This window comes from Lepidochelys kempii, chromosome 1 (genome assembly GCF_965140285.1).
Source record: "Lepidochelys kempii isolate rLepKem1 chromosome 1, rLepKem1.hap1, whole genome shotgun sequence".
NCBI classification, from domain to species: Eukaryota; Metazoa; Chordata; order Testudines; family Cheloniidae; genus Lepidochelys; species Lepidochelys kempii.
Window position 1 is genome coordinate 286,801,448 of NC_136380.1, and position 17,627 is coordinate 286,819,074.

The 17,627-nt window shown below is 42.9% G+C and overlaps 1 protein-coding gene across 3 annotated transcripts in view; it reads left to right on the top strand.

Moving 5' to 3' along the window:
* The window catches only part of PTPRB (protein tyrosine phosphatase receptor type B), a 102,780-nt gene that overhangs the window by 77,318 nt on the left and 7,835 nt on the right, over positions 1–17,627 (top strand). For all 3 annotated transcript variants that reach the window (XM_073327788.2, XM_073327789.1, XM_073327790.1), the window contains 10 exons: positions 2,788–2,937; positions 5,533–5,776; positions 7,930–8,036; positions 9,293–9,392; positions 12,039–12,122; positions 12,237–12,254; positions 12,385–12,466; positions 12,911–13,001; positions 15,884–15,960; positions 16,777–16,911. In XM_073327788.2, the coding sequence (XP_073183889.1) occupies positions 2,788–2,937; positions 5,533–5,776; positions 7,930–8,036; positions 9,293–9,392; positions 12,039–12,122; positions 12,237–12,254; positions 12,385–12,466; positions 12,911–13,001; positions 15,884–15,960; positions 16,777–16,911 (1,088 nt within the window). The remainder of the gene's footprint in view (positions 1–2,787; positions 2,938–5,532; positions 5,777–7,929; positions 8,037–9,292; positions 9,393–12,038; positions 12,123–12,236; positions 12,255–12,384; positions 12,467–12,910; positions 13,002–15,883; positions 15,961–16,776; positions 16,912–17,627) is intronic.

Below are 17,627 nucleotides of genomic sequence, written 5' to 3' on the forward strand. Positions count from 1 at the left end.
AGGACCTGATGCTGACTCACCTTAAAAGGAGACTATTCCTCTCTGTTGGTGAACTCGGATTAGGGCCACAGCCTGATGAGTGCCCTCTGAAGGAAGAGAACTTTAACCCAGCTTTGGGACCATTCATTTGTGTCAATTCCTCTTTCTTCTGTTCATTGACAACCCTGGCAGGTTATCTGGTGTCCAGCCACTGGTCTGGGCCTCTTAGTGCTGGAACTGGGAATGGTAAAACCACCCAGACATTCCAGAGCTGTGACCCCAATGATTGCTGGGGCCCTGCCCAGAGCCTGGGAAAAAAGAACATGGTAAAACCCACCCTTCACATGAATTGCAACCAAGCCCTGTCTCTTCTCTACTACAAGAGATGCTATGAGTTCAGATAAAATCAGAGATAACCTGAGCATCACCAGATACAGCAACAGAACCTCTTTGAAGGCTTAACTGTTCTCCATTGTTTTCATTTTTAGACATCTCTGCACTATCAAGTTCTGGTTGAGCTTGGAAGCAGGATTGTCTAAATACCATGAGGGAGCCAGCTCTCCCAAGAATTCCAGACTGGTCTTACAGATGGAAGATTATCTGGCTAGGCTTCAAATAAGCTTGTGAACTATTGGTTCCTTATCCACACGGAAACCCTTTAAATTTTGGCCATGACTATTAAACAGTAGATACTGATACAGTATATGTGGCTATATAGGTTATTGAAAACATTGAGCTGCAATCTCTATTACAGTGCTCTAGTGTTCCATTGAGAGGCTTGCATCAGATATACTTTATTCCCCCCCCCCGTCTTTTTCCTTTTCCGTTTCACAGAATCATAGACCTGGAAGGGACCTCGAGAGGTCATCTAGTCCAGTCCCCTGCACTTAAGGCAGGACTAAGTATTATCTAGACCATCCCTGACAGGTGTTTGTCCAACCTGCTCTTAAAAATCCCCAATGATGGAGATTTCACAACCTCTCTAGGCAATTTATTCCAGTGCTTAACCACTCTGACAGGAAGTTTTTCCTAATGTCCAACCTAAACCGCCCTTGCTGCAATTTAAGCCCATTGTTTCTTGTCCTATCCTCAGAGGTTAAGAACAATTTTTCTCCCTCCTCCTTGTAACAACCTTTTATGTACTTGAAAACTGTTATCATGTCCCCTCTCAGTCTTCTCTTCTCCAGACTAAACAAACCCAATTTTTTCAATCTTCCCACATAGGTCATGTTTGCTAGACCTTTAATCATTTGTGTTGCTCTTCTCTGGACTTTCTCAGATTTGTTCACATCTTTCCTGAAATGTGGCACCCAGAACTGTACACAATACTCTAGTTGAGGCCTAATCAGCGTGGAGTAGAGTGGAAGAATTACTTCTTGTGTCTTGCTTATAATACTCCTGCTAATACATCCCAGAATGATGTTTGCTTTTTTTGCAACAGCATTACACTGTTGACTCATATTTAGCTTGTGATCCACTATGACCCCCAGACCCCTTTCCACAGTACTCCTTCCTAGGCAGTCATTTCCCATTTTCTGTGTGTGCAACTGATTGTTCCTTCCTAAGTGGAGTACTTTGCATTTTTCCTTATTCAATTTCATCCTGTTTACTTCAGCCCATTTCTCGAGTTTGTCCAGATCATTTTGAATTTTAATCCTATCCTCCAAAGCACTTGCAACCCCTCCCAGCTTGGTATCATCTGCAAACTTTATAAGTGTACTCTCTATGCCATTATCTAAATCATTGATGAAGATATTGAACAGAACCAGACCCAGAACCGATCCCTGCAGGACCCCACTTGTTATGCCCTTCCAGCATGACTGTGAACCACTCATAACTACTCTCTAGGGATGATTTTCCAACCAGTTATGCACTCATCTTATAGTAGCTCCGTCTAGGTTGTATTTCCCGTTTAGTTCCTGATGTATCACTGTTCAACATATAGCTTGTGTAGACATATGGCAGATACAAATGCCAGTTCCCTATGGAAGCCATTCTATAAATCTGATATCAGATCGTCTATATGTAAATACTTTGCTTAATTGACTCAGTGTCGTGTTTTGTTTCTTGGACATTGTTTATTGTTCGATTTGATGTGAGAGGGAGAAATCTAGATGTTTCAAAGCAAATGTCTATCTGTAGCCTTAGTGGTCTCAAAGTACCCAGATTGAACCCACCTCTGAAAATGCTATTTTAGCGGCTATAGTTTAAGACTGCATGGATTTAATGAGACATTAATGCAATCCTGGGCAGCTTCTGCAAAAAATTCTACTGTAAGGAGCTGCCTCTGTCATTACGTTTAAAACACCGCTGGTCTGTTACATCTTCTGGCAGCTTCTCTGCTGGAGAGGGATACACTATGGGCAGGTCTACACTACAGCAGGGATCGACGCTCTGAGATCGATCCACCAGCAGTCGATTTAGCGGGTCTAGTAAAGACCCGCCAAATCGACTGCAGATCGCTCTCCAGTCGACCCCTGAACTCTACCCCTGACGAGAAGAGTAAGGTAAGTTGACGGGAGATTTTCTCCCATCAGCCCCCTGCGGTGTAGACCCCACGATAACTTGACCTAAGGTACGTTGACTCCAACTACATTATTCACGTAGCTGGAGTTGCGTAGCATAGGTCAACTTATCGCGGTAGTGTAGACATAGCATTTGTGACTGCAAAGAGTATAATATGAGAGACTTTGGGTCTAAATGGTTGAGTTTTGTTGAGATTTGCACATCATTTACTGTTATTATGTAATTAAAAATATATAGATGGTGATGTACTTTATTTCGCCCTCCCTCTCTCTTCTTTTCCAGGCCCCCCTCCTCCACTTCCCCACATCCGAGTAAACAAAAAGGATGCACTCATTACCAAATCTTCCATCAACTTTACTTTCAACTGCAGCTGGTTCAGTGATACCAACGGAGCTGTGAAATACTTTACTGTGGTTGTGAGAGAGGCTGATGGTAAGTTTTTATGAATTAGTAGGTTTCTTTCTGTAACCCGTATTAACATAAGGAGTGTATTTGTCCTCATCTCCTGGCCAGATTTCAGAAGAGGTGTATGGATCTGCTTCTGACAATGAACCTGGTCCTTTAACTCAGCAGGGAGAGGCTTTTAGATCCAGAGGTCCATAGATTCATAGATACTAAGGTCAGAAGGGACATTATGATCATCTAGTCTGACCTCCTGCACAACGCAGGCCACAAAATTTCACCCACCCTCTCCTGCGAAAAACCTCTCACCTATGTCTGAGCTATTGAAGTCCTCAAATCGTGGTTTAAAGACTTCAAGGAGCAGAGAATCCTCCCGCAAGTGACCCATGCCCCATGCTACAGAGGAAGGCGAAAAACCTCCAGGGCCTCTGCCAATCTGCCCTGGAGGAAAATTCCTTCCCGACCCCAAATATGGCAATCAGCTGAACCCTGAGCATATGGGCAAGATTCACCAGCCAGATACTACAGAAAATTCTTTCCTGGGTAACTCAGTTCCCACCCCATCTAATATCCCATCACAGGCCATTGGGCCTATTTACCATGAATATTTAATTACCAAAACCATGTTATCCCATCATACCATCTCCACTGGCACCATAGTTAAGGACAGAGTTTTACTTCAATCTCTGGGATGTTACCATCCACATGTTTGGACAGTTTCCTTACTTAGAAGATGAGAGAAATCAAAGCAATTGTCTCAGAGAATAGAAATGGGTCAGATTGTCTTGCTATGCACTGATTCAATAACGTAGTTTAGGCACTAACTTGAAGCAGGTGAGAGTGCATCTCAGCTTCAGTCTCTGTTGCCTTCAGTGTTGCCTGCTAAGCCGTTATTAGAAAACAAAGGTAGCTTACAGTCTGAATAAAATGATTCATGTTGTTTATTTCATGAGGCAAATTGCTCTCACATACACCAGTGTAAGTGGAAGCAGAAAATGTCCCCATATAGTGCATATATATTTCCTTCCTTGTGCTATCCTGTAGAGAAGAAGAGTGGCCTTGCAGTTAAAGCCCTAAACTAGGACTCAGGAGGTCTGAGTTTAATTTTTGACATTGCCACAAGCTCCCTTTGTGACCTTGTGTAAGTCACTTAACCATTCCGCTGTGTCTCTGTTCCCAGGTAAAAATAATCCTTTTCTTCTCCCACCCTGTGTCGTTCTTGTCTAGTCAGAGTGTAAGCTCTTTGGGGGCAGGGACTGTTTCTCACTATATATTGGTACAGTGCCTAGCACAGCTGGCCCTTTTAGGCACTATCATAAAGAATAAAACATCGGGATTCATTTCTGGGGACTACAATCATTTCCTATTGCAACTATTCTCTGTACCCACTGGCTACTTTTTTTTTTACCCCCTGTGGAAGGAGGCAGATGGCGGGGGGGAAAGCTGGGGGGGGCAGAATTATGCAGCAGAGGTGATTCACACAACCTTCTCAAGGCATCAGACCCTCCCTGTGCCCACTGTTCTAGAATGGGATCTAGAAGAGATATAGCAAACTGCCCTGAGTTATCTAGCCAAGCAAGCCAGCATCGATCCAAAAATGTCCCCATAGACCAACATGCAGTGTGGGTTCAAATAGAAGACAGTGTGCCTGAAACACCCTGAGGTAGGCTCAGTCCAAAAATACTAAGGGTATGTCTAAATTGGAGCTGGAGGTGTCATTCCCAGCTCAGGTAGACATACCCACGCTAGCTGTGATTGAGATAGCACCCTAACAAGTGGAGCAAATGGTGGTTCCCATATGACACCCTGTGTGCAGCTACGGCTCTGCTGTTATTTTCAGCACACTAGAGTGATCAGAGCTGGCATGGGCATGTCTATCCCAGCTGGGAATGACACCTCCAGCTGCTGTGTAGACATACCCTAAGACTTAATTTCAGGAATTGTGCCACAAGTCAGCAGTTTGTAGACCATCACTCACTTAAGAAAAGCACAGAGTGTTTCTTTAGGACACTCAGTAATTTGAGTCTGTAGAGGTCTCTGTAAAGAAGGGGCTTTCATGTGGCTTAACAATTTTGAAGACAGTATAGCATAGTCTTTATCAGACTGTAAGAAGCTTTTTAAACCACAGTGCCAGGTTGCTTTGAAACACAGAATTTCCTATCTGTAGGAATTTGCTGTTTACCATAGGAATCTGCTGCGTTCTGCTTCTTCTCCTGGGGATCAGATTACCACACCAGACCAGCTGTTGTTTGTAAAGATAACATAGCTACTAATGACCCCTGCAGTTAAAGTTAATAATAACAGTTTGTATATTGTGTGTTTCTTCCATAGACCTTCAGGTGTGTTACAAAGGAAGGTAATTTGGCAGATGGGAAAACGGAGGCTCAGAGGGCAGTGACTTGCCTATGGTCATACAACAGTTTAGGGTCAAGGCTGGAAATAGATTCCTGGTAGCTAATTCCCAGTCCTATGCTCTATTCACTAGACCATGTTACCTCCCAGACAAAGTACAGAAGTTTGTCAAGTGTTAAATATGTCTATTGATGCCCTCGGCCTTAGATGCACGAATAGCACGAGAGCTGTGGCATATGATGTGCAATTTTTTTTTACCATTTTTTTTCCTAGGCAGTGAAGAGCTGAAGCCAGATCAGCAGCACCCGTTACCTTCCTACTTGGAATACAAACATAACAATTCCATACGTGTCTATCAGACCAACTATTTTGCAAGCAAATGTGCTGAAAACCTTGACAGCAACTATAAGAGCTTTGACATTAAGCTTGGAGCTGAGATGGAAAGTCTGGGAGGAAAATGTGATCCCAATCAGCAGAAATTCTGTGATGGGCCACTGAAACCCAGGACTGCCTACAGGTTAGATTTATTGTGGTAATTTTGCTGTGTGTGTGTGTGCTGTATTATTAGGTACTATGCTATCTCGATGCCTGATGTACCTGAGCTGTCGTAGATTAATAACCTGTATTACATGGTGTGCTGTGTGTTGTACTGTGCAATTTATAAAAGCTTTGTCCCTGCCCCATCTCATATTTAATGTATAAACAGTTCCTTCACCAGCCTGGAAATGCTACAATTCATTATGTGCAAAACTCCGTGCGGTAAAAAGGCCTCTTTATCTCTTTTATTTTGATGGGGAACTTTGCTACAGTTGCTAATTTCTCTGTGGAGAGACTTAAGGGCTGGATCAGCAGCTGAGTCAGGGAAGCATTCGGGACAGGTAAAACGGGAGAGCAGGAGATACAAAGGTAGTTTTGTGTTCCTCTAATTCTGTGGACAGGCTCCACCAGGCCAATCTGCTAGTGCAGATTAGAGCAACCCAAAGGGCATTCTACCCTGTGCCAGCTTCCAACAGACTCAGGAAGCCTGTACAGTAGCTGAGGCTGACCAAGACAAAGGGAAGATTTAGCCACAGTTGGGCATGGTGTGGGAGCTGCTAGAGCACCTGTACACCTCCTGTTGCATCCTCTACACTGGCATGAACCTCCAAGGGCTGAATCCAATTACCTTAAGGCCACTTTGCACCTAGGGAACAGCAGAAAGCAGCTGCAGTGTGACCCAGCATCTAGGCCTTAGATTTTAGCCAAAAACTAGAGTATTTGAAGTAATATCCCCAAACAATTATGATTTGTATTTCAGACAAACTGGATACCATGTATGTTTATGTAGAAGCTGCAGCTTCACATTAAATGTAATTACTTTTCCGTGCTGCATTAAATCAAGCTTAGCTACTAAATGTGGACTATTAAAAACTTAATGGGGCAGTTGTGCAATTGAAGTGAAAGCAGCTTTCAAGTGGGCTCTAGCTGGGTTCAGTGGAAATTATGCCCACTTATCCCTACTCAGAATGAGACCTACTGTGAGTAAAGATTTCTACCTCTTAACTTCTTTGATTCTAAATTCTATCAGCTGGCCGGCAGGAACCTCCACAACAGGTTACCAAAGCCACAATGAGAGCTGAGTGACTAGATCAACAAACCTTTCACAGACACTCATTTCAGCTTTTTAATGAATTTGCTTGGATTTCATTTGAGCTCCTTTTGCTTTCTGTGAATGCTCTTAGAAATGAGTTTGCTGAGAGGAAAATTCATGGACTTAAATAGTGAATTTCAATTGAATGTTGCAGAATTTTTTATTTTGTTCATTGTGTGTATCTGTATCAGAAACCTGCTTAACAACTACGTTCATCCAGTCAAAGAACAGAAGCTTACCAGGTGACCATGTGTCCAATCAAATCAATGTGTTCATGTGAACAGATTTGTTGATGAATTTTCAGTGACAAATTTTTGGCAATCAGGAGCTTGTGAAAATAGCAAAGACCTAAATCCAACAAAGACGCTGCTCACTGTGATTAGTTTGTCCAGCTCATGGGACTACTTTCATTATCCCCAGGAGCCTAAAGTGGTAAAGACCCAATCCTGAAAACATTTATGCACATAAGTAGTCCATTTACAGGCCTAATATCAGGAGAGATGGAAGTAGGTCCTGAATATGACTATTCACATGCAAAGGTGTGTGCAGGATCAGAAGCATAGAATGTAATCCAAATCCAAGACCCCATATGATAGTACTGAGGGCAGTTATATCCATAGATCAGCTAGTCAGCAGTTTTTTTGGCTTACTGCAGCCCTATACAAAGAACACACTGTGATATATAAGCCTTCCCTCTGATCACACAGGCAGAATTTTTTTTTCCCCAAGTTTAATATGGTGTGTCACCTAGTATTTAGTCCTTCTTTCATTTTCCCCACATATTGTTGAGCAAAAGATACTAAAAAATGGAATGAACTGCTGAGGTGCTAAAAATATTGGCTTTGAAACTCTCACTAAAGCAGAAGCTGAACAACAAAAGGTATAACAATAACAGTAGTTAGAAGACACAGGAAATGTACTTAGTAAATGTTGTCCAGAAGCCCTGTTTTGTGATTTTGCTATTTCTGTGTTAACCTTTAGTTTTCTCCTGTTTGATACCAACTCCCAAACAGATCTAATAAACCCTTCTGCTTTTCCAGAATCAGTATCCGAGCTTTCACCCAGCTCTTTAGTGAAGACCTGAGGGAATTCACTGAGCCACTCTTCTCAGATACCTTTTTCTCTTTACCAATCACTACTGAGTCAGGTGAGTTTCTCCTTTATTCTATACCAACTGTACCAGTTACATGGGTATGACACCCATTGGTGCTGGAGTGGGTAGGAGAGAGCAGCAAGGACCTTGTTGCTGAACTGAGTTACTTTGAGATTCAGCTCTCCGCCAGTTAATATTCGGTATTCAGCACTGTCGGTTAAAACAATAGCTGTGATGTTTCCCCTTCCATCCATGATTTCCTTCTGAAGTACAAAACTTCCTACAAATTATAGGCATTCACTTTAAAAGGGAGCCAGAGAGAGAGAGAGCAAGGACTGTGCAGCATCCTTAGGGATAGAAATAATACATAAGGCTAGATTCTCCGGTCTGCTTTCTGCCACTCAAGCTGCTCAAAGTGGACAGAAATGGCTAGTGGAAATTTCCCTTGGTGCAGGGGAGCTCTCTTCTGGTGTGAGAGATGGTATAACCACCTCCTGCACCTGCTGTCCCATGTGTCCAGGGTGTAGGAGAGATGTCAGAGGTGGGAGCGAGGTGTGATGGAACTATGCTGATCCTTCACAGTGTAAGGTCACCTAGGGACTTTATGCCAGTGGCATGAGTTAGACCTGCTCCTCAGCAACTCTTGACTTATGCCGTGGCCAAGCAGCACAGGATCAGGGAGCCACAACCAGCCCCCGTGTTCCCCGGTCTCAGCTATGGTGGAGCAATAAGCCCGTAGGTTATAAATTGTTTGGGAAGGAACACATTGCCCAATAGAGCTGGGGTCCCTGACTGAGGATCTCGAGTCACTGCTACAATACAAACAATAAATAATAGCATAGCCCCTTGATACAAGGATCTCAATACTTTCCAAACACTGATTAAGCCTCAAAAAAACCCTTGAATTCAGACAACAGTTCCTTTCTGGATGTGAGAATGAAATGGTTTTGTCATCCAGTGTAAATGGTCTTGAAATGGGACTGAATCAGTGAATTATCCTAGACTTAGTTTGAAAAACCCAGTGAACTACTGTAGCCTGGGGAGGAGATCTGAACTCCTGGGAAATCTGGCTGTTTCTTCACTCCCTCATTCTATGGAAGGAGAGAACTTTTTTCTCTTCTACCTGTTTCTTGCCCACCTGATGTACAGTGTAAGTTCTTGAAAAACTAAGGAAGTAATATCAAAGCCCAGTCCTCCAAATATATATGCAGTTGAAGTTCCTTTGTATTTATTTCAGTGTCTTTAACTGATAACACTGTATGTATCTAATTCCTTTGCTCTCTGTGTGTGTGTGTATCTATCTATCTTAGAACCCATGTTTGGAGTTATAGAAGGCGTGAGTGCTGGTTTGTTTCTCATTGTGATGGTGGTGGCTGTCACTGCTTTATTTGTCTACAGACAAAAAGTTAGGTAAGTAGAAACTCCCTTTTTTAAATTTTTCTTGCACAAGGTCTGATGAAATTAGACATGATTTTCAATCTGAGACACTGAGGAAGGTGTAAAATTGGATGAAAACTTTAAATTGTATTTAGGAAAGCAAAAACCTAATTCCATTTCCCTCACCATTTGAACAAATTGAATATTGAACTAAGAAGCCCCATATTACCCTTGATTAAGGAACAGGATTTCCACTGATTAATAGGAGTTGCATGATTTAAGGCTGCAATGGGACCTTAGGTTCTTAGTAGAGCTGGTCAACACATTTTCACTGGAGCAGTTTTCTGTCAGAAAATGTGGCTTCATTTAAACCTTTCATGAGAACTTGTTGATTTCAATGACATTTTTGATGGGAAAACTTTGAAATGATTCATTTTGACCCTCTCATTTTGGAAACATTGAAACATTTTCTTTCAAGAATGTCAAAAAGTTTAATTTTGACTTATTTGTTCCATTTCATTTTGAACTGACTTTTATTCTATAATATTAATTGCATATCATCTATATATTATTTTAATTTAAATATATATAAATATTAAATATAATATTTTAACATTATAAAAATAAAAAACTACCTTATTGAAACAAAACATTTTACAGTATTGAAATGAATTTTTTTTTATATTTCTGAGTCAAAAAAAATTTGGAATTTCTATTCTGTGGGAAATTTTGAAAATGCAACATTTTGCTTGGAGTTAATTTTTCTTTGAAATGTTGGAAATTGTTTTCCAACCAGCTCTAATTCTTAGTCTGCATGAAATTATTCTCTAGCAGTTTCTTCTAGACACTTAAGCCCAAATTCAATGCAGATGTCTAGATGCTGACCATGAAAAAGCATGTGCACTTGTGTGTAAAACCTGCATTTGTTTGTGCCTACAGAGAAATGCATGCCTACATATCTGTATGCATACACCGCTACCATTATGCATGAGTAAAATGCAGGTTTTGCATTCACAATAGGTGTACACATTTTCTCCTGGCTGCTACTTAGGCGCCTGCATTTGAAAATATGTCCCTTATCCTCTAATTTATTTTTGCTCTACATAGTTTGAATGTAAATCATATGAAGTGCATGTTTTCTCAACTGTATTGTGATTTCTTCTTATGAGCTCTGTTCAATGGGTCAGTGAACGTCGGTATATTTTTCTGTGTCATATACAATAGGTAAATGTTTCTTTCATTTACAAGAGAGGTTTCTGAGGGAACAAATGGTGATCAGAGATGGAGAGACAGTGTGTGTGGTTTAGTGGAACATAGGAATGTAGGACTGCAGGGGATCTCCTGAGTCACTAAGTCCAGATCCTAGCTATTGCAGGCAGCCCCATTATATAATCACATTCATAAATGTATCAAGCTCCATCTTACACTGATTCAGTTGTTTGCCTCCACAACTCCTAGTGGGAGGCTGTTCCAGCGTCTCACTCCTCTAATGGTTAGAAACCTTCTTCTAATTTCCAACCTGAATTTGTTCATGGCCGGTAAACACCAGGAAGAGAGAAGAGCTATTTAGCTAATGGACAATGTTGGCACAAGAACAGATGGGTGTAAACTGGCCATGAATAATGGAATGAGCACAGAATGAATTCCAAGAACTTCCCAAATCTATCCGAGTGCTGCCACTAATTCCTGCTCTGATCCTTCACAAGTCCCAAATGGCCTGATTTTCAGAGGTGCTAAGCACCCACAACTAGGATGACCAGATGTCCCGATTTTATAGGGACAGTCCTGATATTTGGAGCTTTGTCTTATATAGGTGCCAATTACTCCCCCACCCCTGTCCCGATTTTTCACACTTGCTGTCTGGTCACCCTACCCACAACACTTGAAGCCAGTGGGAGCTGCAGGCACTCTGCACTTCTGAAAAGCACAGCAGTAACTTGTTCCCCAATCTGCACATGGAACCAGGGATAATACCTACTTCACAGGGATGTTCTACAGATCAGTTGGTTAGGCCTTATCCTGCCATAGGACACCCACTAGGACTGGCTGGAAAACAAGAATTCTATGTCACCAGAAATGTTGAGGATTTGAAATTTTTTTTCATTCCATGTTGGAACAAAACCAAGACCTTTCTAAAATTTTCAAGGGAAAAAAACCCAACAGAGTGAGATTCAGACCAGAGACTTGAACCTGGGTCTCTGCTAAACCAGGTGAGCGCCCTGGTCATCGGTCTATTGGTTATGCTGGGGTGGGTGCTTCTCTCTCTCACGGGAAATTCCCTCCTGGACCTGAGAAACCTTCCCAACTAAAGGTTTTCCATGAAAAGTTTCAGTTTTGACGAATCAGCTAAAAATCAGTCAGCTAAAAAATTCCTGACTAGCGCTAATACCCACTTTAGTGGTAGTTTGGGCTGTGTCTCTTATGGTAAAAAACAGGCCATTACTGTTTTACACTGTTTTTTCTATATATGATATAAAATTATTGTCCTATGGCAGCAAACTAAGGTACAGGAAAACTCTACAACCGCAAAGATACATTTCAGAGTAGCAAATGAAACAGACATCTCTTTTTATTCCTTTTCTTTATTTCCTGCCACAAGATACTTTTGTTGCCCAACTCACGTTGACATTTGAACATAGCACTAAAACCAAAGTAAGAATAGCTTCCTTTGTATTGCAGTAATGGCCAAGAGCGACCTACAGCAAGGCTGAGCATTCGCAGGGACAGGCCGTTGTCCGTCCATCTGAACTTGGGGCAGAGAGGGTAATCTCAAAATTTGTTTCTAAGAGAATTGTTTTAACATGGCATCATAGATGAAACAGTCTCTCCAGTCACTCACTGACAAATTCTTTCTTTTTCTTTTGAAATTATTTCTAGGAGCCGGAGAATTTCCAGGTAAAAGCAAATATTTCTTCATTTAAAACATCTTCCTTTGTAATGAATTAGATGAATAATGTCCTTGTTGTCTCCTCGGGTAACTGAGTGTTTTTGGTTTTTGTCTTTTTTCTTCTGTCGAATGTTTTAGTCCAATAAAAGTAAATCAGTTTGAAGCGCACTTCACCAAACTCCAAGCAGATTCCAACTACCTCCTGTCCAAGGAATATGAGGTATGAATCCAATCTAGTGGAACCATTTCTTTATTGAATGGACTGGTTGGGTGCTAACTCTGGCTCACTAACCCTTCAGCCCCAGAGACATGCATTCCCTGGTCTTCTTCACACAAGTGAAAATGAGTTTGACAGTCTCAGCTTAGACCCTATTTGTCCTGCTGCCAGAACCACAACTTGATCCAGTTGGCAGCCTCTGTTCATGAGAGGCCCAACACAGGATCACCAGGATGTGCTGAAGGTCAGGACTGAGTTGTGGTAGCAGAGCTGTGTGGCAAATCTTGAAGAGTGCCTCCCAGCAGTGTGCCTGGCTCAAGCCAATGCCACCAGTTCTCTAATTTCAGTATAATAAAAATAAGTTCCTTTCCTTGGCCTTGCATGCTGTACATTCTGTTTTGTAGCATCCTGTGATTTTCACCTCACATTCATTTCGGCCTTTTACAGGACTTAAAAGATGTGGGTCGAAGCCAATCATGTGACATAGCGCTTTTGCCAGAGAACAGAGGGAAAAATCGATACAATAATATATTGCCCTGTAAGTTTTATGTTTGGATATATAATATTACATCACACCAGCTATTTTTCACTTCTTTTCTGGATGGGATGGGGCATGTAGCATATCCCTTTCCTTGTTTTTCCTTGTCCGAGATGAAATACCATTGCCAAGCCAAGTCTTGGTGCTTTGATGCTGACGATGTATGGCCACGAGCGGCTTTACAACAGCAGCTCTCATGAAATTTCACTTCCCACCAGAGGCGTAATGACTAGTGTTCATTCTGTTTATAAAAGGCTTCAGCTGTTCTAGCCTTTCAGCTGTTCTGTCAGGGTAGATAGTAGGAATCATAGAAACCTTGTCTTGTGTGTTTTGTGTGATCAGCACCGGATAGCAGCAGGGCTACTTTCTCCCTAGTCATTCAGATGTTGTCAGTTCAAACCTGTCCAGTGGGCACAAATCACTTATTTGACATCGATAGGTGACAGTCGCTTCCTTCAGAGTTTATAATGAGCCTGCAGTATCACAGTGCCCCCAGCATGGCAAAAGGCGATAATCCTGAAGGAGTCCTCTTTCATACAAGACAAAGATACTGGCAGTATGTGGCACATGAAAATAGGGATAGCCCTGGGAAACGCCTGTTGGAGGTAATTAGCCCACCTTAAATAGCCCCCTGCAATTTCAATGGGCTATGGTAGCAGTCAGCTTGATTTCCAGTCCTAACTTGCCGTATAGTATTGCCGTGTGCTGTCGTTAGTTGGCATGTTTTATCCAGAGATGGCTGCATTTCAGTAGTGGTGAAGGGATCCCCCGGTGGGTATGTCTAACTGCAGCTTGGAGGGTGCTTCCCAGCTCAGATAGACAGACATATGCTAGCTTGTGCACTTAAAATAGCAGTGTAGCTGGGGGTAGCATGGGCAGTGGCTCGGGCTACCCACCCACCTACATACCCAGTAGGTCTGGAAGGGTTTGTATTTGTAGCACGCTAGCTCAAGCAGAGTTGCTCTTGTCTGTCTACCCATGCTGGGAAGTACTCACCCAACTGCCAGGTAGAAGTACCCAAAGTGTGTATGGCGCTATGGTACCTCTATGTCTCAGTCTGCTCTGGACAGGCAACTCTGCAGCCAGAGACACAGGAGGAATGCTGTCTTGCTCAGTCACCCAGCATTTTCCCAGGGGGCTGCACAGTGAAGTGGAGACACTGCTGTTCTGTCAAGGGGAAGAGTGTGTGCTCTCCGCCATGCACTGCTGGCTCTGCCGTCAGGGGCAAAGACGGATGCAGCCACAGTCCCACCATTATCCTAACTCCCTACCTCTTTCAAGTAGCTGGCATCCACCAGAGCACAACCAGGGAAGAGGCTTGTGCTCTGCAATGGAATTGTGCTCACCTGTGGGAAAATGGGGTGAAGTCTCCCTGGGCGGAATCCACAAAGGTACTTAGGCAGTGCAGTGCCTACCCAGTAGGTACTCTGTCCAGCCCTCCATCCTGAGTTAGACATTTAGGCTCCCCATCAATGCATGAGGGGAGGTAGGCACCTATCACAGGGATCCTGTGAAACCATCAGTGTCATGCAAAAGGAAGGAGACAGGACTTAGGGCCCAGATTCACAAAGGTACTTAGGCACCTGCTCCCATTGGTCTGGGCCTCTACTTACCTGACATGCCAGAGGGAAGCACCTCCCTCTGCTCAGAATTCTCCACCATTAATCCTCTCCTGACATTAGGCACCTGAGCTGGGTAAACCCATGCCCTAGCAAATGAAACCCAGACCATTCTCCTGAAAGACAAGAGAGACCCACCCCATTGTAGCCAATAGCCCTGTGTTTATAGCACTCACTTGGAATGTGGGAGACCTGTTTTCAAATCTCCATTCTGATTTGAAACCAGGACTTGAACCCACAAATCCCACATCCAAGGAGAGTCCCTAGCCCCCAGGGCATTGTGTATTGTGGGTGGATCTCTCTTTCTCTCCTATTGGAGCTTTCCACTTAGTATAAATAATTGGAGGCGGGACTTAAACCTGGATCTCCTGCACCCTAAGTGAATACTCTGGCCACTACATTTGGGGATAGACGCTCACACTCTCGTTCGTGTGATGGCTGATCCTGAAGGTGTGTGCCCACATCTCTGGGGTTGGGCCTCACATGAGAGATTGGTGGGGGAGCCCCTAGTTTGAGAATCCTGCTTTGGAGCTTCAGCTTGAGCAATAGGTCTGAGCAGTTTGTTAGCTGTGGGGTGGTATGATCTGTTAGGCAGCTTTGCACATGCCCACCATTGGAAACCTAGCCCTGGTCTACACTGGGTGGGGAGGGGATCGACCTAAGATACGCAACTTCAGCTACGTGAATAGTGTAGCTGAAGTCGGCGTATCTTAGATCAACTTACCTGGCCATGAGGACGGCGGCAAGTCGACCACTGCAGCTCCCCCGTCGACTCTGGTTCCACCTCTCGCGAGCTGGAGTCCTGGAGTCGACAGGCAACATGTTTGGGGATCGATTTATTGTGTCTAGACGAGACACGATAAATCGATTCCTGATAGATTGATCACTACCTGCCGATCCGGTGGGTAGTGAAGACCTGCCCCTAGACACTTACCGGGGTAGGCAGGAGCTTAACGGTAGTTTTGAGCACGTCAGTGGCACCTATATTGTGGACTGAGGTGCCAAACGAGGCAGTTACGTGCCTATGGACCTCTGTGGTTCTAGCTCCTTGCATACAATCTCGCTCATCGGCTGCAATATCCTTTGGAACCCCCCTGGTGAAAGGTGTTGTGCAAATGTGGGTAGCTATCATTTGCAAACAAACCTGCCAACTCTGACTGTGAAAGTGCAGTCAGTATTTTTACATGGGCACATTTCCATTTATGCGAAAGGGATGAAAATCAAGACCTACGCATAAACCTCTTGTAATACATTTCTTCCCAGATGATACATCGAGAGTGAAGCTTTCCAACGTAGATGATGATCCTTGCTCAGATTATATTAATGCAAGCTACATACCAGTAAGTGGCTCAATGGTATTTTTTATAGTTCTTGTCTCTCCAGTGGTAATTTCACCTTCTTGTGAAACTTAACATGTAGCTAGATTCTTATGTATTCTAGATTCTCCTTTCATATGTTCACTGGTTTTAATTAAAAGTCTGAGAACTGCTTTTGTGTGTGTGTGCACTGAAAGGCCATGTCTGATTGCCATACAGTTAACTGAGACTGATTCAGTCAGCTCTTAAAACTGCTTCCCTGGATTGCTATAGTTATATAAGAGTGCTGTTATAATTGGCCAAGGACAACTTCTGAAAGGTCACTGTTTTTATACAATTTCTGCAATAAGTACAGCTATCACTGAGATCATACTTCTGGACTTGTATTTCATCCTGAAAGTGTTTGCACCTTGTATTATGGTGAAATTGGCTGAGATTACAATTGTGCCCTTTGCCAGGGAATTATGATTGATAATAACAGAGCCCTAACCATCCAGATTTCAATCCAGAGCTCAATTAATGAATGGCAAACAGCAAAACAAAACAAAAACCCAGTGGTTCAAAATGCCTCGGGCAGTGCTGAACACAATAGAAAGATGAAAAATCTCTGACTAATGATAATAAATACCTTCCAGCAATATTTAAATACACTGGCACTTTCTCTTCCTCCTCTCTGCTCCCACCAGCCTTCTGCTTCCAGAGTTTAGGGCATCCTTTAGTTTTCAAGCTGTGGCTGCAGTGAAGGTGTTGATGCCAGAACAGTGGTGGTTTGTTTGCAGTTGCTATAAGGTCTCTTTCTCTGGCATTATAGAAACTAATTGGAATTTTCTGGATTTGTAGGGCAATAATTTTCGCAGAGAATACATTGCGACTCAGGGCCCTTTGCCTGGCACCAAAGATGATTTCTGGAAGATGGCATGGGAACAGAATGTTCACAATATTGTCATGGTAACCCAGTGTGTCGAGAAGGGCCGAGTGAGTAGCGAGGTTTCTTGCTTATTCATTACTATTTTTAAATTTTGTATTTATTATTTGTATGACACTAACACCCACGGACATTGGCTGAGATCAAAGTCCCATTATGCTAGGCAGTGATGTGTAGTGAGAGACAATGCCTGCCCCTACGAGCTTAGAACCAGGTTTTTGAAGCTAGTTAGGCACCTAAATTTCTTTGATTGCAGTAGGAGTTAGGTACCTGCATGCCTTTAAACACCTGGCCCTTGCAGTCTAAACAGACAAGACAGAAAAAAGATACGTGGGGAAACAGGGGCACAAAGAGGTGAAGTGACTAATCCAAGGTCACACAGCAGGTCAGTGAGAGAGCTAAGAATAGAACCCACGGCACAAACACAGTATCCTAAGCACACATGGCACTTAAAGGGTAAATATAACAATTACCCAAAGATGTTGCAATCTCTAAGGGCCTAATTCTGCATCTGTAATCACAGTGAGTGGCTTCTGCGTGACTACTTACATAAGGGCTTCTCAACACAGTCGATAGACATAATGTTGCATGGGATAACAACTTACAAAAGGTTGGGATATGGGAGGATAAAGGTGGAAATCAATAAAGAGCATGAGATAAGCACCATGCATTACATGTACTTCATGGTCTATTTATTTAAGGTTAGTATATTACAATTATGAAACTTCTCTGGGCCTTTCACTTATTTCACTGTCCATGACAACCT